This window comes from Oculina patagonica, chromosome 11 (assembly GCF_052425735.1).
Source record: "Oculina patagonica isolate OP01 chromosome 11, crgOcupat, whole genome shotgun sequence".
NCBI classification, from domain to species: domain Eukaryota; kingdom Metazoa; phylum Cnidaria; class Anthozoa; order Scleractinia; family Oculinidae; genus Oculina; species Oculina patagonica.
The window spans coordinates 17,974,462-18,000,148 of NC_135768.1; the positions used below are offsets into that span (position 1 = coordinate 17,974,462).

Below are 25,687 nucleotides of genomic sequence, written 5' to 3' on the forward strand. Positions count from 1 at the left end.
CCTACAACAACAAGGCGTACGCACCGTCCTTAAGTCAGACATAACTCTTAGGTCCAGAAGACGACCCTGAGCCAAATAAACAAAACAGTGTCGTCTATAAGATCCCATGTGAATGCAGTAAAGTATATATCGGGGAAACAGGGAGAGCGATGAAAGAAAAGATCAAAGAACACGGCAGAGATATACAACATGTTCATATACACAAAACTCAGCATTTTCGGAACACGCTAACGAAACGGGGCACCTTCGATTCCTTTATGGAACGAAGTTAGGTTTATTGATCGTAACCCTCACTGGTACACACGCAGGGTCAAAGAGGCTACTCATAGAAGACGTTGTCCTAATAACCTCAATAAAGATAGTGAATCGAAACTCCTGAAGCTTGGATACCTACGATCAAAACGCGCAACTAGCCGGTCGACATCAAAGCGGACCTATGAGGGAACAACATCTACTATATCTTACAGTCGGGATAATAATAAGGATCGAAACGCACCAATAGTAGCAAACCAACATGTTACAAACAGCGACAATTAAACAATCAACCTCATCGCCTGATGAAGACTATCAGTATTTATTGCAGTCGAAACGTCGCGAACAACAACTCAAAGTGATTCCATCGTGAGTCAAACGAATAAATGTTTATCTTTCAAAACAAACTACCAGTTAAAATTTAATTTTTGTCGTTAAAAGTTATTCGATCGCCAGCTGTTTCAAATATTGACTTCGATCCTGCTAAAAATTTTAATCAATTTGAAATTACTACAAAATATATATTAAATACACTCAAGGATTCAAAGAGTGACTTGATTAAAATCCCAACCTAAACTTAATACTTTTTTCACCTTTTTCATGTATTATCGACAGTATTCAACATCTAATATATTCTTCCTTACGATAGCAATAAATTGTCAAGAAAACAGGTTATGGGAGTAAGAGCACATCTCCTAAATATTTCCAAAATATACGATAGTCAATATGGGGATTTATATTTTGAACCTGGGACAAAACATGGTAGTTCACATTTTAGCCGGTCATTCTCATTTGTTATCGAGTTAATCGACTAAAACTCAGAGTTGTATGTAAAGGATAAAATTGAGTTTGTTTTAATCATCATCATCATCATCATCATCATCATCATCATCATCATCATCGTCATCATCATCTCGAACAACCGTACCAGGCGTCACGACACCAATAGTGCAAGCATGTCCCGCTATTTTTCCTTGTCTGCCGCCATGAACTCCAGATTTTGAAGTTCCATTCCAGCCAAATTGGTATCCAACTCCACGGTGTCTCTGCTAGTGCAACACCTTCTCCTTCTTCGCTTGGCATTTTCAGGTCTCCATTCCAATAGGGCTTTGTGGAGTCTTTCATAACCCATACGACTGACATGGTGTTTATTTTAATAAAAAAACTTTCCTTATACAATAGAACGTTTACTAAGTGACAACTGGTAGCTTCAAGCTACTAATTTTGATTAATATTCTGCTGGAAGTTCACAGGTACATTGGAAGAGGCCCAAAAGCTATATGCCAAGGAATACTACTATCTAAGTTCAATTTTTTTTTAGTTTTTCCATGGTGCTTCTTAATCTCCAAAACAGCTTAGATAATAGAAGTCGATGTGAGTATTCTGGATTAATTTCTGGCAGATTTAAATTTCGGACTTTTTATACTGGCGTGAATGCACCCTCATGAAATACACTTTGAATCAAACAAAACACTTATTAAATCTAGTACACAATAAAGTAGCCAACTTATTTAATAAAACTGTCGCCCGAGTTAATTATTTTTCCTCCCGATAGCTAATATGCGACCATTTGAATGAAAACGTATTTATTTTGAATAGTATTCTTCACGGGGTATTGCTTATTATGCTTAACAAGGTGCATCTAACTTTGGGTTTATGATCATGAGCCATTCACATAAAAGCTATTGAGCAACACCTCTATATGGCACTGTCTATAATGCTGTGAAAGGTATTATTAACTCTTAATTATAACTTTCTGGATGAAACCCTAGGTGTGACCATTCAGATGAGAACTTTTGAGCAGTAGTTGTCATTTCGTTCGAATTCTGCTTAATTATGCCAAATAAGGCTCTTTACTGCATTACGAATATCATTCATTCTCCAAAGATAAAGACATGGGTTGAGTGAAGAAGACAAAAACAAGAGCATCACAAACACATTATATGCTGTTGCTATTGCCAAATTGTTGCCTAGACTGAGGTACACCCCAAGAGATATAATAAAAGGTAAAAAACAAAAACAAAATAGAACTAAAATGTAAAGGATTGATGCTACAGATTTCTTGTTTGACCAAAATTCTGACACGGTTCATTGGCTTGCACCTGTAGCTGATGACGACGAATAATTCGGAACACTCTAAAATAAGCAGTTGTCATGACAAAAAAACAAACCAACAGCATTGTTGACATCATAATACTCGACTCAAGCCCATGGGTTCTTTATATGACGTGTAAAAGTCGCAAAACCACCACGGGAATTGGAATAAGCAGCAGCGCGCAAAATGTTAAATATTTGCGACTCGATGTAAACGAGGATCGCTGAGACATGTGTAGCCATCGTTCAACGGACATGAGTGTTATAAGAAGAATCGTGATTGTAATAAAGTAGGTTGCACTGCCATCAGCAATAGACGCTATGGTAACATAATGTGTTAGCCTGCCACAAATAGCTACCTCAGTGTTGGCTAAAAACAAGAACATTCGGGCACTATAAAATGGCTGAGCGATGAGCCCGGTAAAAAAGTCGGTGAGTGCTAAGCCACTAAGAAGAATATGAAATGGTGTTCTCGCAAACGTCTTCATCCAAATTGCCGCCAAAATCAGCCCATTTCCCGTCACTGTCAACGGCGACAAAATAGCCATGATGATAGAAGTTGACAACGCACTCGCTTCGTAACAGTACGATTCATAGATATTATTGTCATCGTCGTTTCTACAGGAAGTAGGTAAACTTTGTCGAGGAGAGGAAGAAGTGTTATTGACAACTGCCTTCATATCGCATCGCGCACAACGTCTATAGTCACATTAATTTATAAACGAGATCAAATTGATCCCAGCGCAGAAGCTCACATTTTCGCACTTAAAATGTGAATAAGACGTTTGCCTGAAACCTTGCAGGCGTTGGTTTTTGGTCCCTTTGAATCGTTTCACCTGCTGCCTTGTATTAAATTACTTCTGTTATTACTTCAAATATTTCATTCATTCTTTTGAAATTATTTCATACATGTCTATTACATTTTTGGCATTGTGTTTTGCACCTCTGTTCTGCTCGACGTTGATGTAGTCTTGAACCTATTCAGGGAAAGCTATCTTGCTGTCATTTTATAATCGCATAGTTTTTTGCTTTAATGCACACCTTAGCACTTTCTGCTTTCGATTTCCGAAATGGGGATGATGAACGTACGTTATCATAGGCAACTTTTTAAGAAATGTAAATAAAACAACACCAAACAGAACCCGTTTTTGCAAAGGTCAATATTTCAAACTGTAGTGTTCCTGCTCTTGGAAGGCAGATGAGAATGCCATCCGAAGATTTGCCAACTGATTGTATCCATGAGGGGTAAGCATAGTTAGAATGGCAAATTAAAAAAAGGACTCTCGAACATGATTTTTTGTAATATTATATATGTGAAATGTGAGAAAGGACAGCATAAAAAACCCTGCAAAACGTCCAGGTTTCATATCATGAAATGGTGCTTGCACCGAAATTGCAAAACAGGCTACATGTCTCGCTTTTTAAGCTCTCTTGATATCTTTATCGTTTTTCACAACAAAAAAAGCATGCTGTGAAACAAATGATTCACAGGCAAGCGTCCTACTCCTAGATCAATAAAATGACGGACGCGTTTGATTGGTTTAAAAGGAATACGCCCTGCTCTATTGTTGGTTTACTTTTATTGTCAATCGAAAAATTTCGTAAGATACTGATAACTCCAAAGACGGCATTGTAAGATCAATAAATTCCTGAGAACGACACGTTCGATAAATGCACAGAGGAAAAATTGCGAATGCACTCTCTTCTACTGTGATTTTATTAGTTTTAAAAATAACAAGCTTTCAGTTTCAATAACTGACTTCCTGCGTAGAATTTTAATCTCGTTGAAAATTTAACATAATATATATTAATTAAACTCTGGATACAAACGGAGACTTGATTAAAATCCCAACCAGTAATTTTGCACTTCTTTTATTTCATTCTCAAGAGTAGTCAAAATCAAATTTTTCCCTACGATATCAATACATTGTCAAGAGACAGGTTATGGGATTAAAACAAATCTCCAAAATTCCCAAAAATATATGATAATCAATAAGGGATTGATATTTTGAACCTCGGACAAAACATGGTAGTTAAGATTTCAGCCGGTCATCCTGATTCTGATTTAGTTAATCGACTTAAACTCAGGGTAGTATGGAAAGGATAAAGTTGAGTTTATTTTAATCATCATCATCATCATCATCATCATCATCATCATCAACATCATCTCGAACAACCCGGCGTCATGACACTAATAGTGGGAGCATGACCCGCTGATTTGCCTTGTCTGCCGCCATAAACTTTAGATTTTGACGATCCATTTATGCCAAATTGGCATCCCGCTCCACGGCGTCTCTCTCTGCACCGAGTGCAATACCTTCCCCTTCCTCGCTTGCCAGGCCTCCACTCCAATAGGCCTTTAGGGAATCCCTCATGACCTATACGACTGATATGGCGTTTATTTTATTGAAGAACTTTAATTATCATAAGATAAGGGAACATATATTAGTTACAACTGGGAGCGTGAAGCAACTAATTTCATTAATATTTAGCTGGAAATTCATAGGTAGATTGGATGAGGCCCGGAAGCTTTATATGCCAAGGAGTCTTACTATCTTAGTTAAAACTGTTTCAAATTTCCCATGGTGCTTATGAATCTTTAAAACTGCTTAGATAATAGAAGTCGACATTGCTCTTCTTATAAGCCATATGGGTTAATTCCTGTCGTGAATTTACTGCCATGAAATACACTACGAATAAAATAACGCGCTTATTAAACTTTGTTATTAAATCTAGAGCACAATGAAACAGGTAGCTTATTTAATGAAACTGTCGTCCGAGTTATTCTTCCGGGGACCATGTGAATGAAAACTTACTTAGTTATTCATTTTTAGCAATATTCTTATTGCTTAATATGCTTAACAAGGTGAATAAAACTTGGTCTGTGAACCATTCAAATAAAAGCTATTGAGCAGTACTTCCATGTGGCACTGTTTATTATGCTGTGCAAGGTGTTTCTAACTATTATGTTTGTCGATAAAACCTTTAGTGTGACCATTCGAATAAGATCTTTTGGGCATTAGTATTCATTTGGTACTGTTTAATTATGCCAAACAAGGTTCTTTACTGCATTACGAATATCATTCATTCTCCAAAGATAAAGGCATGGGTTGAGTGAAGAAGACAAAAACAAGAGCATCACAGAGACATTACCGGCTGCCGCTATTGCTGAATTTTTACCTAGACTGAGATACACCCCAATAGATATAATAAAAGGCAGGAAACAGAAACAAAACAGAGCTAAAATATAAAGAATTGAAATTACAGATTTCTTGTACTTTGCCAAGTTTATTGCCGGTTGACCAAAATTCTGATACGGTTCATTGGTTTGCACTTGAAGCTGATGACGACGAATAATTCGGAACACTCTAAAATAAGCAATTGTGATGACAAAAAAGCAAACCAAAAGCATTGTTGAGTTCATAATACTAAACTCACGCCCATAGGTTCCATTTATGTCGTATAAAAGTCGACAAACTACCAAGGGAATTGGAAGAAGCAGCAGCACGCAAACTGTTAAATATTTACGACTTGATGTAAGCGAGGATCGTTGAGACATGTGCAGCCATCGTTCAATAGACATGAGCGTTATAAGAAGAATCGTGATCGAAATAAAGTAGGTTGCACTGCCATTAGCAATCGCCTCTATGGTAACATAACGCCACTCGCAAATTACTTCATGGTTGGCCAAGAACATCAAAATTGTGGCAGTGTAGAAAGGCTGAGCGATGAACCCGGTACACAAGTCAGTGAGCGCTAAGCCACTAAGAAGAATATGGAATGGTGTTCTCACAAACGTCCTCTTCCAAATCGCCGCCAAAATCAACGCATTTCCCGTCACTGCCACCGGTGACAAAATAGCCATGACGATAGAAGTTGAAAACGCACTCGCTTCGTAAGAGTAAGATTCGTAAATATTATTGTCATCTTCAGAGGTACAGGGAGTGGGAAAACTTTGACGAGGAGTGGAGGTTGTGTTATTAAAAACGACCTTCATGAAGCTTCGCTTTTAAATGTCTGCAGTCACATCTACTTTGTAAACGAATTCAAATTGAACCCAGCACAGATGACCACCTTTTGCACTTCAAAAGGCGAATAAGATGTTTGCTTGAAATCTTGCTGGCGTTGGCGTTTTAGGTGTCTGTGGATCGTTTCACCTGCTGCTTTGTATTTAACTACTTCTTCAAATATGTCATTCATTCTTTTAAAATTATATTACATGTATGTTAACTACTTTTTGCGCCTCTGTTCTGCTGGCAGTCTTGGATCTAATAAGACAAAGTTGTCTTACCGATATCAATAATATTGGATTGATTTTGTTTTTGGATAGACGTTTTGCTTCCAGACCTAGCTTAGAACTTTGTGCTAAGTAAATAAGAGTGATAAACTTTAGATATGACTTGCAAATGTACCAGTTTAAAGGTTACAAACGAAACTGTTGCGTTAAAGAAATTAAGGTGGCCCGCGGGTATTTCTGAGGTTGGCAGTTCCCTTTTTTAAGCGCGTTTTAAAACGGGAAAACGTGAAGCGATTGCTTATATTTTTGAGAATCTGAGAGAATAATGCTTAAATTATATAAAATGAATTTTATATGAATTTTAAAATTTTATGGCGATCAAACGCGATTTGTTTAAGTTATGAGCGATTTTCGAAAGCCTTCGTTTTTAATAAAAAGCGATTATTTTTGAAATGCCACGGTGAAGTTTTTTGTAATTACCCCAAAACGCTGCCAAACAGTTGAAGTTTACTCACAACATTTTACAGAAAAATCCACTCCGTAGATTTCCTGAACGAGAGACATCTTTATTTCGCCTTTAAAAACTGTTGTGTTATGCGTCTGACTTGACCGTCGCATAAATGTGATATTTATAATAACCCAGTACCAGCCAGTTTTGAGGCTAATGTCACCTTAATCTTGTGTGTAAAAGTTAAAAAGATCGTGTGTATACATCAAATGTTAGCAGTCAATAAAGATGGATGGTTTTCAGCCGAATGTTTGAAAATATCAAACAAATGACGTTATTTCAAATTGCGAAAAATTTGTCGATTTGTTTTGCATTTTTTTAAGCTGAAGCTAGAACAGGATATTGCAAAGCTTTGTACCGAGTTTCAGCGTATTTCATTCATACGGTTTGAAGAATTTCGGTTGCAAAGTCAGGTACATTTGCTTTCTAAGTTCTAGTCGCTTTGTAAACCCCGCATTTCTAATGAAATTATACTGTTGTTTTCGAAGAGAGGTGTTACTTTCAAATTCCGCATGATCTTCTGCCACTTGGAAGTAACGCAGCTTAAAATAGTTACTATCTTCTGCCATTAGGGAATACATTTGCAGGAACGGTAATTGTCATTTTTGTAGTAACTATTTTAAGCTGCGTGAAGCTTCGTTACGAAGTTCGCAATTTGATTGACAACTACGTAAAGAAAATCCCAAGTTCGCGGCGAACTTCGGAAGTTTCAAACAATCTTCGCAAACCGCTTGTCAAAAGTTTTGTGAAACGCTCTGTAATTTTAATTTGTACTTTACGATGAAAGGGAACTGTTTCCAACAAACTACTACGAGACCTTTACTTTGCCATTCGCTGGGGACTCTTGTAAAAGCCCGAAGGGACTCCCTTATCCCCCAACATATTGATGTAAATTGATGAATGAGTTATATACATTTAATCCTTCCTTCCTTCCTTCCGTCCGTCCTTCCGTCCTTCCTTCCTTCCTCCACATTTCCCAAAATGTTTCCAGGGTTTATTTTACTGCCTTCGAGAACATCAAAGTGCTCTAGATTTTGAAGCTTGGTTCTATTTTACCTAAACGTTTAATAGATGCTTTCTTAGCTTTAAAGCTGAACTTGTTGGTTTATTTTTCACGTATTTTAATTTTTTTCGGCTGTTCCGATATTTGTAAAGGAACGTTCCTCTAGGATCGAGTGTTCCTCATTTTTGTGTTCCTATTAACCTTAAGAGGACCAGCTTTTTACAGAGTAGGAACATAGCGTTCCCTGTAAGGTAAGACAAGAACGTTTTGTTCCGAGTTGTCAACTGCAAGTGGAGCACATTGTTCCCAAATGAGTGATTTAGGACTGTATTGTTCCGAGTTCCTATTTGTGCATGGAACACATTGTTCCTAACTTGATAAATTAGGACTGTATTGTTCCGAGTTCCTATTTGTGCATGGAACACGTTGTTCCTAACTTGATAAATTAGGACTGTTTTGTTCCGAGTTCCTATTTGTGCATGGAACACATTGTTCCTAACTTGATAAATTAGGACTGTATTGTTCCGAGTTCTTATTTGTGATGGAGCACATTGTTCCTAACTTGATAAATTAGGACTGTTTTGTTCCGAGTTCCTATTTGTGCGTGGAACACATTGTTCCGAAATTAATAAAGAAAGACTGTTTGTTCCGATTTTGCTATCTGTGAATGGAACATATTGTTCCGAAATTTGTAAACAGGAACAAGTTTTGGACTTAACTGTTCCGATCTTATATCTGCTAATGGAACATTTTGTTCCAAAAGTGGTATTTCGGACTTTTTTGTTCCGTAGTCCCATTTGCGTATGGAACGCAATGTTCCCAAATTCATCGGTCAGGATTAAAGTTAGGACTGTTTTGTTCCGATTTATCGGTCCGTTACTTATGTATTGTGTCCCTGAATTGAAAAAGGCGCGTACAGACCGGCTTGGGCAAGTTTGGGTTGTATCTTACTGTCATGAATTTTACACAATAGTAATGAGCGTGGGCAAGCAAGGGCATGTTTTGGCAAGTTGAAACGTCCTTTGTTTCGGCTAAGATTTAAAGGCGATTGTGTTAGCCACATGTTGTTTAAAGGAAAAAATGAGCAAGAAGTGCAAAGTCAATTGGTCAGATGTCCAAGGAGCATCACCCAAACCAAAGCGGCTTCACTTGGAAAAAGATGAAGCAGACAGCTTGTACCATTGCCCGATACAAGAGTGTGAACATGATGGATTTCAAAGTCAGAGAGGCTGTAGAAAACACGTTAGCACTAAGCACAATTGGTTCTTTTATTTTGACGAAAGGCCCGATTCTAAACAAGTAACAAAGTCGCTGACGATTGGAAGAAATGAAGATGAGACAAGCGAAACCACAGAGCGCAACGTGAAGTTACTTTCTTCATTTCCATTATCATGTAACATTGGCGAAGTATTCACGAAATGGTTGACAGGAAGTGCTGGCGGTTGTAAGAAAGATCGTGCCGCTCAACAGATAGTGACAAGGTGCTTCAAATTTCTTAGATTTTGCTGTGAAGATGAAGAGGAGTTAACGTTTGAAGTGATCGACTTTAGTTTGTGTTCTCCAAATCTGTTGTTTAAGTTTATCGACTACTTACAAGATGTATGTAAACTCGGCCATGGCGGGCGTTTGGGCTACATAGATGCAATTTCTGAATTGATCGACTTCAGAAAACTTCATGGCGCATCAGAAGCAGTTCTAAGAAAGTTTTCTACGACAGAGTTGTACCTCAAGAGAGCCCGAAAAACAGTTGCAAAGATGATGAGATTGCAGTGGACACAAGATTTAGACATCGACACTCTGGAAGCAAGAGGGCACTGGGCAACAATGGAGGAGTTGTTGGAGGTGGTGAAATTTCATCTGCCGCGTTACGAAAATACAGTGAAAATGTGCAAAACCAGTCCTGCCCAAGTTAACCCCTCAGACTTAACATTTGCCACGAAATTTGTAGCCATGTATCTGTTCATCAAGGTGAAGGGATCGCGGCCCATGACTTACCAATATTTGACGGTGGACATGATTGTCACAGCAAAGGAAAACGGTGGATTTATCGATCAGAAAACGTTCAAGACGGCTGGAAAATATGGCTTCGATTCTTTGATTCTGACCGACGCTAACATGCACGTTCTTAACGGCTACATCTCGAACGTTAGACCGTTGCTTAAACCCCAGTGTGATTTCGTTCTCGTCACCAGAAATGGAGGTCAGCACGGCAAATTGGGCGAAACTATGAGCAAACTGGTTTTTGATGCAATTGGAAAATACAATCATCCCACACGTTATCGCCAAATCGTCGAAACGCAAAGCCTCAATCAGCTCACTAGCGAAGAGCAAAGGTTTTTGTCTGAGGACCAGAAACACAGCTCTGTCGTTGCTAAAGTTCACTATCAAAAGCAAAGATCTCGAGAAGTTGCATTGAAGGGTCACGAGTGTCTGCAAAAACTTCAAGGTACCAAGGGATCCGAAGTAGACGATGACGTACACGCAAGACTTGGCGGTTCAACTTCAAGCTCAGGGCCCTCAGTTGAAACAGCTCGATGTAACCAAAGCTCGACCCCTGGAAAGGATGCCCTTACTAAAGGCAACTTGCACCTTCAGAGGAAAACTCGCCACGTTTTGAAATTTACGAAAGAAGAGGATGATTTTCTAAAGGAAGGGATAAGTCAGCACGGGTTTGGACAGTGGACCGCTATTTTGAGGGATCCTGATTTCAAATTTAAAGAAGGAAGAACGGCGGACTCGCTGAAGAAAAGGGCTGGACTTAAGATTTGCGTAGTCTAAGGACAACAGTGACAGGTCAAACCGTGTATTAAGCAAAAAGGGCATTTAGTCGTGACTTGCAATAACGAATACAGTAGTAAATTTCTATATCGTTCAATAAATTTTTTTGACTTTGGCAAGTGCACTCTTTTCTAACAACATGTTATGTAATATAAAGACAGGATAAAGAAAGCCATTAACTGGTGCACACATTTATTCCTCGCTTGAAGTATACGAAATAATTCAGCACATTGTACATTTATTCCTTTCAATTCTTTGTTTTCTACGTCAAGCTTTAAATTCCATATCACTGCAAACTATCAACTATCTGATGTTCAGTGTCCACACTCACTCTAAGTAGTTCAGTATGGAAGCTTGCAATTGACTTCCTTGGCAACTAGGAGAGGCTGCGACTTTTTTTCTTGGGTTTGCTGCGCTCTGCTTTGGGATCGGTGATGGTTCTTGAAGGAGCCGGGTCCTTTGGAACGCCATGTGATCTGTTTCCCAGCTCGGCACCGGAGTGATGTACATCTCGCGCTCATCGTCATCGCTTGTGCTGGTTACTGCGTTGTCGTCGAACAGAGGGAGCGGTTCATATACGGACCTGACCAAGTTCTTGTTTCGCTCAGCGAGTAGCCCCATAGAAACGCACTTTCGTCTTCGTTCTTCAACTGCCTCGTCGCTGTTCAGCAGGCCCAGGTTTGAATGATGTGTCTTGAGCTTATCGCACAGCAGTTCTCGCTGGCTTGCCAAGGCTGCCCTGTGTTCCTCATCGATGATCGACGAGTTTAACCACATTACACAATCTTGCAACTCTTTTTCGGTGCTTGTCACCCATGCATTGTCGTACGCCTCTCTTGCCTTCTCTCTGCGTAACTCACTGTTCGCCTTCATTACGTCTTGTTGATACGCGAGCAATTCTTCTCTAAGAGGTGAAGGCATCGGTTCCAGCTCGTCTCTCGGGAGGAGTTCTGCACTTTCTGGCGAAATGCCTTTGGAGATAAGGATTTCTTTTCTTTTCCTGTACCAATATTCCTCACGTTCTTTCTTGTCTTTCTCGAGCTGCTTTCGCGTCTGAAGAAGGTGAGCTATTTGTCTGTGGCGCAATGAATCGGGCACGCACTTCTGCAGGGCTCTTTCCAAGGCACCGACAGTTTGTTCTTCGTCTTGTTCGTTTTCATCTTCGTCGGAACTGCTCTCGTCTTCGTGAAGATTAGACTCGGTTTGGGCTTGTTCTGCTTCCTCGTCTTCCACTAGAGACAGTGTTCTTCAAGCCTCTTTCTCGCATTCAGGCAATAAGCCTTCGCCAACCACCTGACAATCTTCTTCGCCTTCGTCGCCACTGCTGTTTGCTTCATCTTCGTCACTGCGTGCTCTTTCTGCTGTCCATACGATGCAATCCATTGGATGATTACGTAGCCAAGCTGCGGCTCTCTTCTTAGGATTTGGAAGACTCTTGAATGAATATGTGCGAAGTCTTCGTTCCATCGCCGGCTGATCCTCTGGCTTGAATCGTAGCTTTCTTTGTGCGGTTATTATCATCGGGCTACGATTTATAAAGGACTTGGCTGTCTGGTATTTTACGTCATAGGCTGCATAACCGCCTTGTGTCAGAACTTTCCAGTCATCAATATCCATGGTTGATTCTGTCGCCTCATCTATGAAAATGACCTCCGTGTTGTTTGATATCATTGCCTTGTTAAAAACCCGTTGTTTGGTTATTGTGGCGACATTGGAGTGGTGTATTATGCCCAAAATAGGCATAGAAAGACTCGTCTTTCCACTGTTGGATTGGCCAACCAGACAGGGTACCTTGTCTTTGTGCTGTTTTCTGTTGTGGTTGAGGAGCTTTAGAAAGTCCTCACAAAATGCGGCTACTTCATTTTCTGTGAGGCTATTCTCGAGGATTTCTTGGAAGTACTCCGGATTTGGTGGCGTCGAACAGTCATAGCGACAGAACGCTCTGGGCGTTACAAGTCCTCTGTTGTCATCCTGGATAGCTTGATCGATGAAACGCCGTTGACTAACTGACCAACATTTTCCGCCATTAACCTCGATAAGATCGTACTCAATCGTGATTGGGCGAATTACTTCGCAATACGGATCGGACAGAATGTCAGTCACACGTTTCATGTCTTTAAGAAGGCGGCCTTTGAAAAATTCATTGGCTGCCAAGCTATTTACGAATGCCCTTGGCTCACACTTGTACAAATAGGTGTATTGGGAAGCTGGCTCTTTCTTGTAAATTTTCCCTCTGTGTAGTGCGTACTCCAACTTCTTCATAGCGATTCCTATATCATTGATCAGTACCGTAAGTTTATCCGATAATCTCTTCGGTTGGTCTTTCTTGTCTCCCGTTATTTCTGCACTGGTTTCGTCGAAGCCAAATCGGTCAATATGCAACTTGGCGTCTTCCATTTTGGAAATCGCTGACGACAATGAAGGTTGGAAGGACTTGTTAACCACATTAATTCTCACAACAGACTCCCCACCACACTCTTCCAGATCAATTTCATCTGTCTCGTTCATGAAATGCTGGACTTCGTCTTGATAGATGGACTGGTACGACGCCTGAACTAACTCGTGCATGAAACTGTTCTTATGGTCTTTCAAAGTTTTGTATAACTCCTTCATAGCAATGCAATCTTTGCTTTCTTTAAAGTTGACCTAGAAGATCAAAAATAAGAAAACTCCATTAGGTGAAACTAACCGATTAAAAAATAGGACTTCAGAATGCGAGAAAGTAAGTTTAAGAAGTTTAAGTTTTTAGGTAATTTAGAATAATTTGTTGTAATCTAGAAAGGGTCTCTTGTGCTTGTAATATGCGCGTAGTTTTTTGTATGTGTATGTAAGAAATTGTGTTTTTTTTTTCTTTGTAAGATGTAAGAAACTTCCAATATTAAATAAAAATATCAAAATACCAAAAAAAAAAGATTGAGACAGAGTTTTACGTACCTGATGTGCAATCGTTTCAACTCCACATTCGTGGAGTGCTCGTTGGACTGTGAGGGGATTGGCCGGAGCCCCGTTGGGTGTGGTTAGCGCAATCCAATAGGCTACTGCTGGGCACAACTTTTTGTCCACTATAGAGCGATGTTCAGAAATCCATTCTTGGCTGGTCGTACTAGCCACCTGACTGGAAGTAACTGTTTCATCATTGCTTTCGTCACTATCTTCATCTTCTTCTTTGTTTTTAGCTTTCGCCTTGCTTTTGGTCTTCCTTTTTTCTTGAGTTGCCACGGCACTAAAAAAGAATGCCACATTCTTTATTCCTGAAAAGGCACAAAAATACGAGGCAAAAGTTTAGCTTAATAACAAAGTAAATATTTTTTTTATGGGCGCATTTAGAAATACAATGCTTACAGTTTTGAAATATGGATATATTTGTCTTCATGCAGTAATAAGGTTTTCAATAGGAAAACAACAAACTAAAGCATTTCTTACCGGACACTGCCTTGTCACAGTTATCTCGCATGCGACAAACATCTTTCCATGCTTTTTCCAGTCCTTGTTGTTTCACGCTAGCGATACATCTAGCACTGATTATGCTGCATTTGCCATGGATTATTGGACTCAAATAACATAAGGCGGCTGCTTTCACTCCTTCACTGTTCAGTTGTCTACATCTTATGAAATGGCCTGCATCAAACGATCTTTATATAGCTGTTGTTGTGATGGTGAATATTATGCATGCAACAATGTGAACACATGATGTCGTTTGTTCATTTGTTTGTCGTAAAACCTTACCTTGTGTGAAGTTTTCTTTTTCCAGTATAATATACTTGATATGAAAAGAGTATTGTTAAAAAAAAACAAGGGCAGTTGTTATACTATTTTTCAGCATGGTATTGCATAACTGCAGAATGCCAAAAACTGTGAAAATCTAGGTTAAAACAAACGCAGAAGTGATATTTCCACAGAATCCGCATTATCCACCATAAAGTATAATGCGTTGAAGACTATCGAAGCTGCTAATTGTTGTCGTTCGAAGGCACTGAAATTGCAATGTTTATTGTACGTATGAAAGGAACTTTGTTAATACCACCAACCTTTATAAAGGAAGCGATTGTTTTGTATTTTTTACAATGATATTACATAACAACAGAATTAAGAATCCTGTGAAGGCCTTAATTAACTACAAAAGCGGCTCTGATACTTCCAAAGAATCCTTATTATCCACCTAGCATAGCTGCTATCTATCCTTAGAAAAGACAAAAGATTGAAAAATACTTCATTATCCGACATATCCAAGGAATCCACGCTGTCCACCCTAAATAATAAAAGAGATTTTGGGAATATGCAAGTGATGTCTAAGTAAAACACTATTTAGTAAGGGTGGTTTTTATGGATTTGGTGGACTCCTTGGACATCGAGCTATTGTCTAGAAAAATGAATAATAATAAAGAACCATTAGCTCTCCCTCTATTTCCTTTTCTAATAGGGGCGGATATGTTGGATTTAAAGGATTTACTGGAACAAGGACTATCACCAGATCCCGCTTTATTTCTTTCTAAAATAAGGGTGGATTTATTGGATTTTGTGGAATACATGGATAAATAATAATAATAATAATAATAATAATAATAATAATAATAATAATAATAATAATAATAATAATAATAATAAAATAAAAATAAAAAGAGAGGAAAATATAAAAAAGAGTAAAAATAAAATAAAAATAAAATCAAATAATTATAAAGTATCATTTAATATTTTAATTTATTTATATTTATTTATTATTATTTTTGTCTTTCATTTTCCAACATATCTAAGAAATCCAAACTATCCAACCTACATTTTAAAAAGAGACGCTGGATGTATGTCCACGATATCCAATAAATCCATACTATCCACCAAGAAATAAAAAGAGTTCATGCTTAACTTCTTGTACCCTTAAATATGTCCATGAAATCCAATGAATCCATACTATCCAGCCAATATTAAATATTAATAACAAAGATTAAAGGACATCTACTTAGTACTGGAAGTTAATACTCTGTACTTTTTTAACAAATAGGTTGGATTCTTTGGATCTTTTAGATTTTACGGAAATGTTAATTCGTTTATTGATTTATTTCGCAGGCTTTCTTTGTTTCTTCATTTTCTTTTTTTTTCGGTTTCCATCTGTAAGACATCAATTAATTTTATACAATTATTGATCGGATTTCCTGGATATGATGGATAAAGAGGAATGATTTGGACCTCTTCTTGTGTTCCGTTAACAAAGAAGAATCATTGAAAATGGATGAAAATTAATGCCTTGAAAATTAATGCCTTGAGTAGTCGAAATAAATTGGAAACGCTTTAAAGTGCTTGCTTAACATCATTCTTGTTAGAATCGATGGTTCGGATAAGAATTATATGTTTCTTGAGAGAGGAAAAACTGAAAACGTTCGAGGGAACAAAAATTTTGGGAAACGATCCTTCCTTTCTTCCTTCCTTCCTTCCTTCCTTCCTTCCTTCCTTCCTTCCTTCCTTCCTTCCTTCCTTCCTTCCTTCCTTCCTTCCTTCCTTCCTTCCTTCCTTCCTTCCTTCCTTCCTTCCACGTTCCTTCCTTCCTTCCTTCCTTCCTTCCTTCCTTAAATTACCTACAAAAAATATTTTAAAATCGATTTAGGCGTAGGCATGCATAGTGCACTTACATCGACGATTTTTGACATATTTTAGCTGTCCTTACTGAACAACTCTTTGACTCCACTACGAATATCTTTCATTCTCCAAACGTAAAGACCTGGATTGAGTGACGAAGACAAAAATAACAGCAACAATGCCAACATATTGACGGTATATAGTTCTGGATTATAGCCTACAACAAGGGCTACTCCAGCAGAGACAATGAAAGGTAGAAAACAGAGAGTAAATAACAAAAGAATATATAACATTGAAGCCACAGATTTCTTGTATTTCGCGAGGTCTATTGTTTGTCGACCAAAATTCTGAGATGTTTCGTTTGACTGCACTTGCTGTTGGTGATGACGAATAATACGGTAAACTTTGAAATAGGCGAATGACGTAACAAGATAAGAAAAAAGCATTAGCGTAACTATTGCAGTGTTCCACCCATGTACATAATGATCATTTGTAGAGGCTAAAGCGCGAAAAACAACAAGAGGAACAGGAAGGAGCATCAGTATTGTAACAGTAAAACATCCACGACGCGATGTAACCGAGGATCGTCGAGACATGTGCAGCCATCGTTCAATGGACATAAGTGTTATAAGAAGAATCGTTATGGCAACAGAATATGTGGCACTCGCTTCGCCAATTACTCGCAATGTCATAACGAGTACTGGCTTTTCCCTGGCAATCTTGGGGTTTGCTGAGTACAGAAAGGCGTTTGCAGCAGCGAAAGGCTGGGCGATGAGTCCTGTACACAAATCAGTGAACGCTAATCCACTCAGAAGAATATGGAATGGTGTTCTCACGAACGTCTTCTTCCAAATTGCCGCCAAAATCATCGCATTTCCCGCCACTGCCACGGGTGATAGAACAGCAATGATGGTGCAAATCGACAAAGTAAACGCACATAAGAAAAAATGGCATTTTCTTCCTTCAACATCTATGCTACAGGCGGTGTAATAATTTTTTGGCTGGGAGCAAGTCGTCAAATTTTCCATGGCTTCAGCTGGTTTCATTCTAAGGCTTTCGAAAAAACTCCGTCTCTTGGGTTGATTTCAATTAAAAGAAGCCTCAGTAGTTCAACCTTAGGGATGTAATGATCAAATACAAGCAGAGGTGTGTTCTATTGTTCTGCTTTTTTGATTGATATATTTTATCATATCATATTACTGCTGCAACAAAGAGGCCCCATCCCCATTTCTGATTATTGCAGATAATGAGAACTTCCGTTGTTTTAAAATAATTTTAATGAATTTTCATCCATTTGCTTTAAAGTACAACAATCTTTTTAGCAGTGCTGTTTATAACTTTTCCCCACGCCCGAACTATACACTCTAAGCTATCTACAAATGATTAGCACCACAAACTGAATATATATTATTTTAAAGGGACCATTATGACAGCATAGCTTAAAGGATTTTTCGAAAGTAATTTCAAAAAAATGATAATATGATAGTAAATTTTTTAATTAATTTTCACATATTTTGATTTCAAAAACAATTCTTAATTCATTTTCTAAATAAGGACATTTTATTTGTTCACCAGATTATACGTCTTCAGCCTAAGCTAAACATCGTTTTTAAAAACGATTTTAATTAAGAAACAAGAACAAAATATTCCTCACTGTATTTACGCCAACAACAAAGAGTGATCGAAAGCATGTGGAAAATTACTTTCATTAAATTAAAATAAACTGATTCCTATGAATAGTCATTTATTACACTGCTAAAAAGGCTTTTGTACAAAGCAATGGGAAAGAAATTCATTAAAATCGTTTTGAGAAAAGCAAAGCTCTGACTATCAACATAGCAAAATTATAGGAAATGACCTTAGGTCCTTTTGGTCAGTTGTCAAGTAATTTATTTAATATTGCCGTTATTTTGAAGCTATTCAACATATGTTTTGTTAGTTTTGAACCATAATTTATCTTCAAGTCGAACCTTCCTTAAAAATTAATAACTCACACTGGAAAATATTTATTTTTTGACATAGCAAATGAGATCAACTTAATAAAAAAAGTTCCCTTCCGTGCAATACTAGCTATGGATTACTATCTGCATGTAGATAGCACTGATAAGATATCAGAAATGAAATCGAGGTCATCGTTCTTGCACTAATATAAACATTTTTTGGACCAATCAAAAATTCACTCAAATAATAAAGAAGATCATTCGAAATATTAGTGGAGAATCCTTCTTTGCTTGCTCGCTTGCTCATATCGCCGACATCGTTCTGAAAAAGCAGTTAATATGTGCAATAATACCACTTGTTTGCCTTATTTTCGTTCTATCGAATTCAACTTTTGCAACATCAACGGTGTTCCACGAAATCATAGTACTGCTGTTACAGCAGCGACACTCTTAATTTCTACTATGATCGCCATAACGTCACCGCTAGCAGTGGCGGGAAAGGCTACGATTTTGGCGGTAATTTGGAGAAACCCGTCTCTCAGAACTCCTTCATACATTTTACTCTGCGGATTGGTGCTAACCGATCTTTGCACAGGACTCATAACTCAGCCTTTTTATGTTGCAGTCTACTGTATCTGTTTGGATGCAGAAAGCCATGGTTTATCTTTTCTTAAGACCGCAGTAGCTATTACCATTAGTAGTGGGAACTGCTTCGGGTTTGTCACATTGTTAGCAAAAACGCTATGTCGATTGAAAGATGGCTGCACATGCATGGCTCGTCGATCCTTAATCAAAAGACGTCGAACTGGATTACTGGTTGTTGTTCTAATGCTCCTTCCCTTACCACTCGCCTTGTTTCGATTGTTAGACGCCCACAAAGCGAGTCATGAACATGGACCGAATATCGGAGTTTTTATATATTTCCTGATTTGCCTTATCACTACAACATTTGCTTATTACAAAGTTTTCCATATCATCCGTGAACATCAACAGCAGGTCCAGGCAAGTGAAGAGACTGGTCATAGTGGCCAACCAGCAATAGACCTGGCAAAATACAAAAGATCCGTCTTTACGATCCTCTATATCTTAGCTTTATTTTACATCTGTTACTTGCCGGCTTCTGTTATAGTTGGGCTGTTTGTGTACTTAGATGATCACGCTGGTTTACATTGGCCTTTTCAGTTGACGATGATGCTGTTGTTCTTGTCTTCATCGCTTAACCCTTTCCTTCACGTTTGGAGAATGAACTATATTCGTGCTGGTGTTAAACAATTTTTAAGAAAAGTACTCTGTAGGAAAAGTGATATAGAAGTGCTAGTTAGGCTTTGATCAGAGTCTAGTGCGCAAGTGCATTAGCCTCAGAAAGCAGTCATTTTCTCAGTTATCAGAAAATTTTGTAGATGTCAGATCTAAGATCTCACCTATCAGTTAAAATGAACGAGTTATTTCTTAGCTCTCGATTCTGTTTCATGTTTTCATGTTTCCAGCTTTGCCAACTTCCATTTCATAACTTATTATTTGCGAAATAGCGTGTATTTCGTTTGTGAACATGATGATTTAACTTGGCACCTAAAAGCCCTTTTTAGGAGAACACAATAATCTCTTTTGTGCGTTTTTCTAACCTGAAATCACAATTTCATATTTTGTTGCTCAAGTTCCGTGTAAGATGTATGTAAAAGCGAAAGTCCTGTCTTAATCGCTCAATCATAATTCGCCCAGGGTCCCATACAGGGCCGGTTTAGAGGGTTGTTTTAGAACTATTTGATGAAGGAGTTTGAGTCAAATTAATTTTTCCTTTTACGAAATAATAATAATTTTGCCTGTGAGCAAATCAGTGAAATAGTAGAGTGGATAAGTGCACTTTATCTTTGGTATTCTAATGAAGACAAAGTTTTTCACTCGTAATGCTAGCTTGAATTCTTCGATTTCTCGTATCGTGAGTTTGGGCTGCCCATGATTTGTCTTGTTTCAGGAGGTAAGGTGTATTCAATGAAAATATGAAAATTTCTAAGCCATTCTATAGAAAGTCATACCCTAGCCACTAGAAGCCGAAAACGATAAACGGATGTTTATAGTGTAACAAAGTTTTCTTGAAACTAAAAATGTATGCCTTTCACACTGAGCCGGCTGTGCCCCACCCGTAACGCTGAAAAGGGAATTATGAATTAGAGAAAATATCATTTGTTTTTACGAAATAAAAGCAATTTGCTCGATCTGTCGCCCCGCATTAGCGAAAGTTGTAGATATTCATTTATTGATTTACATATTTATTAATTTGTTTTCAGAGAGAGGGTGAATTACTTGCTCGCTATCCTTTCCTCGTACTTTGGGCCATATGAAAATTCCCCTCAGGCCGCTTATGCAATAGATGCATTTCCATCTTCCCAGTTGTTTCAGGCATTCACTGCTGACATCAATAAATTTTAAAATTCAACATGGTGGGGTGCTTGTATTTCTTGCCCTCAGCTGATTTTATTAGATAATCTTGCCACAGATATAACAGACCTTTAGTCTATTTATTTACATGTGTTTGTATATATGATTACTGCCCGGTTCCCTATCCCCCATGGTTGTTGAGTGATCAACAGTTTGATTATTTGAGTATTAATGGAGATTGATGATGTTGTTGTGTACCGACTCTCATTGAAATTGCAAACAAGGATATGTTTTGGTTAATCTTTATTTCAATTCAGAGGCTTAGTCAATTGTTGAATTATTTCTATGACAGAAGCAGGGAGTTTCACTCCTTAGCCTCTATTAATTTAATTATCTTTAATAGCCTCTAGTTCTAATTTTCTTTTATAGCCTCTAGCCATAAGGGTCACATTTTTGACACCTCTCTCCGTGGCACCTCCATGTACAAACACAACGCAAAATTCTGGTCCGGTCATGTGAGTTCCAAAAAGCGAAACAAGTCCCCCCGCTAGCACAGGCTTTTTTGCTTGCTTGCCATGCGTCACACTCTAGGGAATTAAACAAAAAATGTTAAACTGATTTAACATTTTGAAATTTGAAAAGTTTACAATAAATACTTGTCCGCCTTATAAACCGTGCGCGTGTCCCATATTAGTGAATAAAGGCGTAAGGTCTCGTGGTATGAAATTAACAGAGCAAAATTCTTACAAAATAATGAAGTAAGACTGATATAAAAACGGGTAGGTACCTGTTAACATCCACCCGCTCCAATCCAGAAAAACCGACAAAGGGCCCTGTCCTGAACAGTTTTATGATAATACTGACTACTTTCATATGTTAACCCTCGGAGTATATGCAAATTCATAGCCCACTATGGTACAAGAGAGGAGAGTTGAGTGGGTTGATGTAATCTCTCTCTAATGCTGTCGTGCTATTCATGCACAACGAAATTACTTTGCATTCAGTAGAAAACGCTTGGCTAACTCAACAAGAGGACTTATTTTTTTGTTAGCTATGACGTCATATGATGTCACGCGTCATTAGAGCCGCCATCTTAGACCCGCCATCTTGGATTTTACTATTTTATAGAAAGTCAAAAAAATAACGGAAATTGATAGAAAATCAAGCCAAAATGCTAATGACATGTTAAATTATACGAATAGTACTTTTTGTTTTAAATAATCTACGAAAATTAAAGAATTGTGTAAAAAATGAAATTTTTGACCAAACTGATGGATGTACTTACTCGGTGCTTTATTTTGTTTGATCGCATGCGAACAAAGTTGTCCAAACTACATAATTTTTAAAGTTCACAATGTCCCCAGTTATTTGAAGGTTTTACCTTCGGCTATACATCCCACGACACTTCAATAAAGTTATAATTATTTATTGATTGATTGAGCTATAAACGATACGATAGAATGAATCAACCTTACTTGTTTAACTAGGTATTACACACACTCGATTTACAAGGATTGGAGGAGAGCGAAAAGACTTTTTCTTAATCGCAAAAACGCGTTAAAAGCGTGCTGAAGGAGCATTTTCCACCGGTGTGCCGACCTAAATCACTCTGACATACTTTTTAAATCATTATTATAACATTCTGCGAGAGCAAGTTATAACGCAACAACATTTTTAGGATAAATATATTTTGCTTACTTTTGCGATAGAGCTGGCTGCCAAACGGCGGAGCACCTCTACCTTCAACAGCTGATATACGAAGAACCGATAACAAGAGACAAAGATAAAATTAGTAAAAACAAAGGTAATAAGATTTCAAAGATAAATATGTATGTACGTAATTGCGTTTAATTGCGTTCTTGATTTACATTAAAACGCTGAATTAAGTCAAGGTAACGGTTAAAAAGATCGGTATACACAAGGCAACACTTTCACGCGACTAGTCCCCGCCACAGGTCCATGGGAATTTTTCAATAAAAAAAAAGACAGCACTTTTTATTTGAAAGAAAATCCTTGCTGCCGACGTACTTTTATCACTGTCTTTGAATCTTTTATGCTAACTACGAACCAAATTGTTCCTTTAGGTTTCCTGACAGGATGCAAAGGGCTGGTCCATGGACCTGCCTCCATGTTATGTATACGTCCCCCCCCCCCCCACAACCCCCTTCCACCCCCCAAAAACTGACGTGCGTAAGAGGAACATTGCATGGCCTTAGCGGCAATGAGATAAAAATTGATTAATTACTACTAAGAGACTTCCGCGAAGATCAAAAACGTTTAATGAACAGTAAAAATATTGCTTTGGTACATCTTCACGTTTTGTTATCATTCATTTTTTTTTTCGCAAAATAAACTTACTACTTGCTGAAAATATGAAAACTTTTATAAGTGCCCAGCCTCGAATAGCGCCGAAATCGAATAAGCGCCCACTCTCAAGGTCCAAAAATGAATTAAGTACCAAGGGCGCTTCATCTAATAAACGCGGTAAAACAGTATTATGGTGAATGAACTATTTTCAGCAGTCTTCCTGTTGGTATACAGCATATGGGGTCGAATAAACTAGGCGCATTACTATCCGATGCTAGTGTTTTGGAACATGTTTTCATTAGTCTTTTCACAGGTAGATAATCCTCTGAGTTTGAGGCCGCGTGACGTAAGCGTCACAGTGTGCTATTTGATCTCATACGTTCACTGAAATTTGTAACGATTGACCTCGGCTTGAGTCAACTGATCGCGAGAAATGCTCCATAAAATACTGAATTTTACATCTTTTGATCCCAAACTTTGATCTAATGTAGTCCAGATAAAAAAAGTTCACTTACCTTTTTATTGTTTGTGTGATCTTTTGCGATTTTATGGGGTTTGGAGGCCGTAAATTCCTCGCTAGCCGTCACCGCCCCCAACAAAAGTATCTCTTAACCGGCATTTTACGATTGTTTGTCAACAAGAAGTCAAATCGGTGCTAGAAAGAGATATATCCAGGTCGAAGTTGTTAAGCGCGAAGTATGTCTTAAAACGGAATTTTTGCTGCCGACTACAACTTTTGTTGTTTCCATACACGGATAAGGCGTTCTTGCTAAAAACCAAATTCGTTTTCCAAGGAAATAGACCAGTATGAAGGGACGATACTATCTTTAATCATTGCCTTTGAATATCAAATGCTTATAAAGAAACCAAGTTCGTGCTCGAAAGAAACAGCGTGAAAGCACAAGAGAAATGACATGATGTTTTGACTTCCTTTTGTGGATAAGTCTAGCCAATCCGGTATCACAGAACCCGTGAACGTTTTAACTGATAAAAAATATTTACGCTTAGAATTGGTTGTCAAACATGGAAAAAGAAAAAAAGGAAAATAGTAGACCAATCCATTATAATCAATTTAATCAATTTATTTCAACTTACCCCCAATGCCAAGCATCAATAGGACAAAGGACAGGACCACAATAATCTTCATAGTTCACAAGCTCTTGGACTTCTTTTCGAAACTCTTTCTTAAGTGCCAACTGGAACTTCTGGGATAATCGGATTTTGCCGTTTCTTTACCTATTTGCGAAAATGGATTAATCTCGCATCAATGATCTGAAGAATCCACACTCCAAGTGGATACATCAGATCATATCTAAATCCGGATTTTTAGGATTCATGATCCGTGCGATTCGAAAAAGTACATTGGCCCAGCGGTCTTTGCTGCGAAAAAACATGTTCGCTCTTTGTAAACACTGCCAAAACGGTAAGTTTTCAGGCGCTTTTTTCGATTAAAATACAAAAATAATTCACGATAAAAGGAAACGCTAGCTTGATCAGTATGAAGTGTCATTTTAAACTGGATGCAGGTTTTCCAGAACAGCCACCGTGTACCTACGAAAGTTGTATCCTTTTGAAATTGTCACGAGTGAAGTTTGCATTGATCATTTTGCAAACATTCTTCGCTCTCAGATGGGTTCTCGCCATATTGTGCATGAGGGTAAAGAAGAACTATTTTAACGTGTGATTTTTGTGAAAGATTTTGTATGCTGGAATGATTTTAGCTAGGATACATTCGACAGAAAATAAATTTGTGCTGAAGTTTTATGTTCTGTGCAAAATGTGTTGATCAGAGTTTACAAGGTTGCCATGGCAGAAAGTACATTTTCGGATTCTTTGTTTCTTTGGGAGCAAAGTTTCCGTATGATCTCAGATCAATGATCTTATTTTGGATTTTTCCAAAGAAACGCACCTTAAGACTACAAAGTAGGGGCGACGGAGCAGGTTTGTTATTTGTTACCTTAGAAGATGATTGTTTAAGTTCAGAATGTCTTTGTTGACATTTGAGTTTCAAGAATACAAAACGTGACAATCTAAAAGCACTCAGTAAATAAGAAAAACAGTGAACGTCAAATAAAAAGATGTTTCAAGAGAACACTTTCTTCTGACAGACGAAACGTTTTATGGAAATGTCTTTAATATGGCGGCAATTGTATTACAAGCCACACGAGGAAAGGCCATTAATATTGCGTATTTAACAAAACTGATCTTTAGCCGACAATATATATTTTTTGCTTGAATTAAAAAATAAAACTGCTATTGGCAAATTGGTTTAGTTTAATCTTGACGGAATAGATTCTAGAACAGACTGACTGTCAGGCAATGATAAACCGTGATTGAAGAAAGCTGGATTAAAAACAAAGATGACGGATTCGTCTCGCATAGCGATTTAACCGAAACGAAATAACCACCTAGTGCACCTGGAGCGTGGGAATGTGTTAAGGTGGATTGAACACTTGTATCTGCAACTGTTTTTATTCATAACACTATCTTTAAGCACGCTATTTGTAGGGCCCGACGCTCTTTAAACAATACCCGCTTTATCATTGTAACTGCCGTTCGACTTTTATGAGTAAAATTCGTTTTGCTGCCTTGTTATTTTATTTAACAAAACTAAAGGGCACGGT

General features: G+C 38.0%; 3 protein-coding genes across 5 annotated transcripts in view; 1 reads left to right on the forward strand and 2 right to left on the reverse strand.

Annotated features, from left to right (window-relative positions):
- The window catches only part of LOC144629503 (uncharacterized), a 317,369-nt gene that overhangs the window by 290,549 nt on the left and 1,133 nt on the right, over nt 1-25,687 (reverse strand). The window contains exons 2-4 of one of the 3 annotated variants that reach the window (XM_078487733.1): nt 24,159-24,299; nt 22,455-22,505; nt 20,999-21,343 (exon numbers count right to left, since the gene is read on the reverse strand). The exons of the other annotated variants lie outside the window; for them this stretch is intronic. Coding sequence (XP_078343859.1) covers nt 21,189-21,343; nt 22,455-22,505; nt 24,159-24,210 — 258 coding nt within the window. The 5' untranslated portion in view covers nt 24,211-24,299 and the 3' untranslated portion in view covers nt 20,999-21,188. Of the gene's footprint in view, nt 1-20,998; nt 21,344-22,454; nt 22,506-24,158; nt 24,300-25,687 lie in introns of those variants that run through there. 3 annotated transcript variants of the gene reach the window in all.
- LOC144630167 (uncharacterized) lies at nt 9,175-10,879 on the forward strand. The gene has a single exon (XM_078488464.1). The coding sequence runs from the start codon at nt 9,175-9,177 to the stop codon at nt 10,870-10,872; it is 1,698 nt and encodes a 565-aa protein (XP_078344590.1). The 3' UTR covers nt 10,873-10,879.
- On the reverse strand, nt 12,113-14,494 carry LOC144630166 (uncharacterized). Its single transcript, XM_078488463.1, has 3 exons — nt 14,296-14,494; nt 13,807-14,123; nt 12,113-13,518 (listed from the first exon to the last, which is right to left on the reverse strand). Exons 1-3 carry the CDS (start codon nt 14,324-14,326, stop codon nt 12,121-12,123), a joined length of 1,746 nt encoding a protein of 581 aa, XP_078344589.1. The 5' UTR covers nt 14,327-14,494; the 3' UTR covers nt 12,113-12,120.

Excerpts from the sequence above, each read along its gene's own strand:
- LOC144630167 (XM_078488464.1), top strand. The coding sequence starts at position 9,175 with ATGAGCAAGAAGTGCAAAGTCAATTGGTCAGATGTCCAAGGAGCATCA.
- LOC144630166 (XM_078488463.1), bottom strand. The coding sequence starts at position 14,326 with ATGCGAGATAACTGTGACAAGGCAGTGTCCG. Across the intron at positions 14,124-14,295 it reads CTGTGACAAGGCAGTGTCCG|GAATAAAGAATGTGGCATTC; the intron begins GTAAGAAATGCT and ends GTGCCTTTTCAG. Across the intron at positions 13,519-13,806 it reads TTGAAACGATTGCACATCAG|GTCAACTTTAAAGAAAGCAA; the intron begins GTACGTAAAACT and ends TTGATCTTCTAG.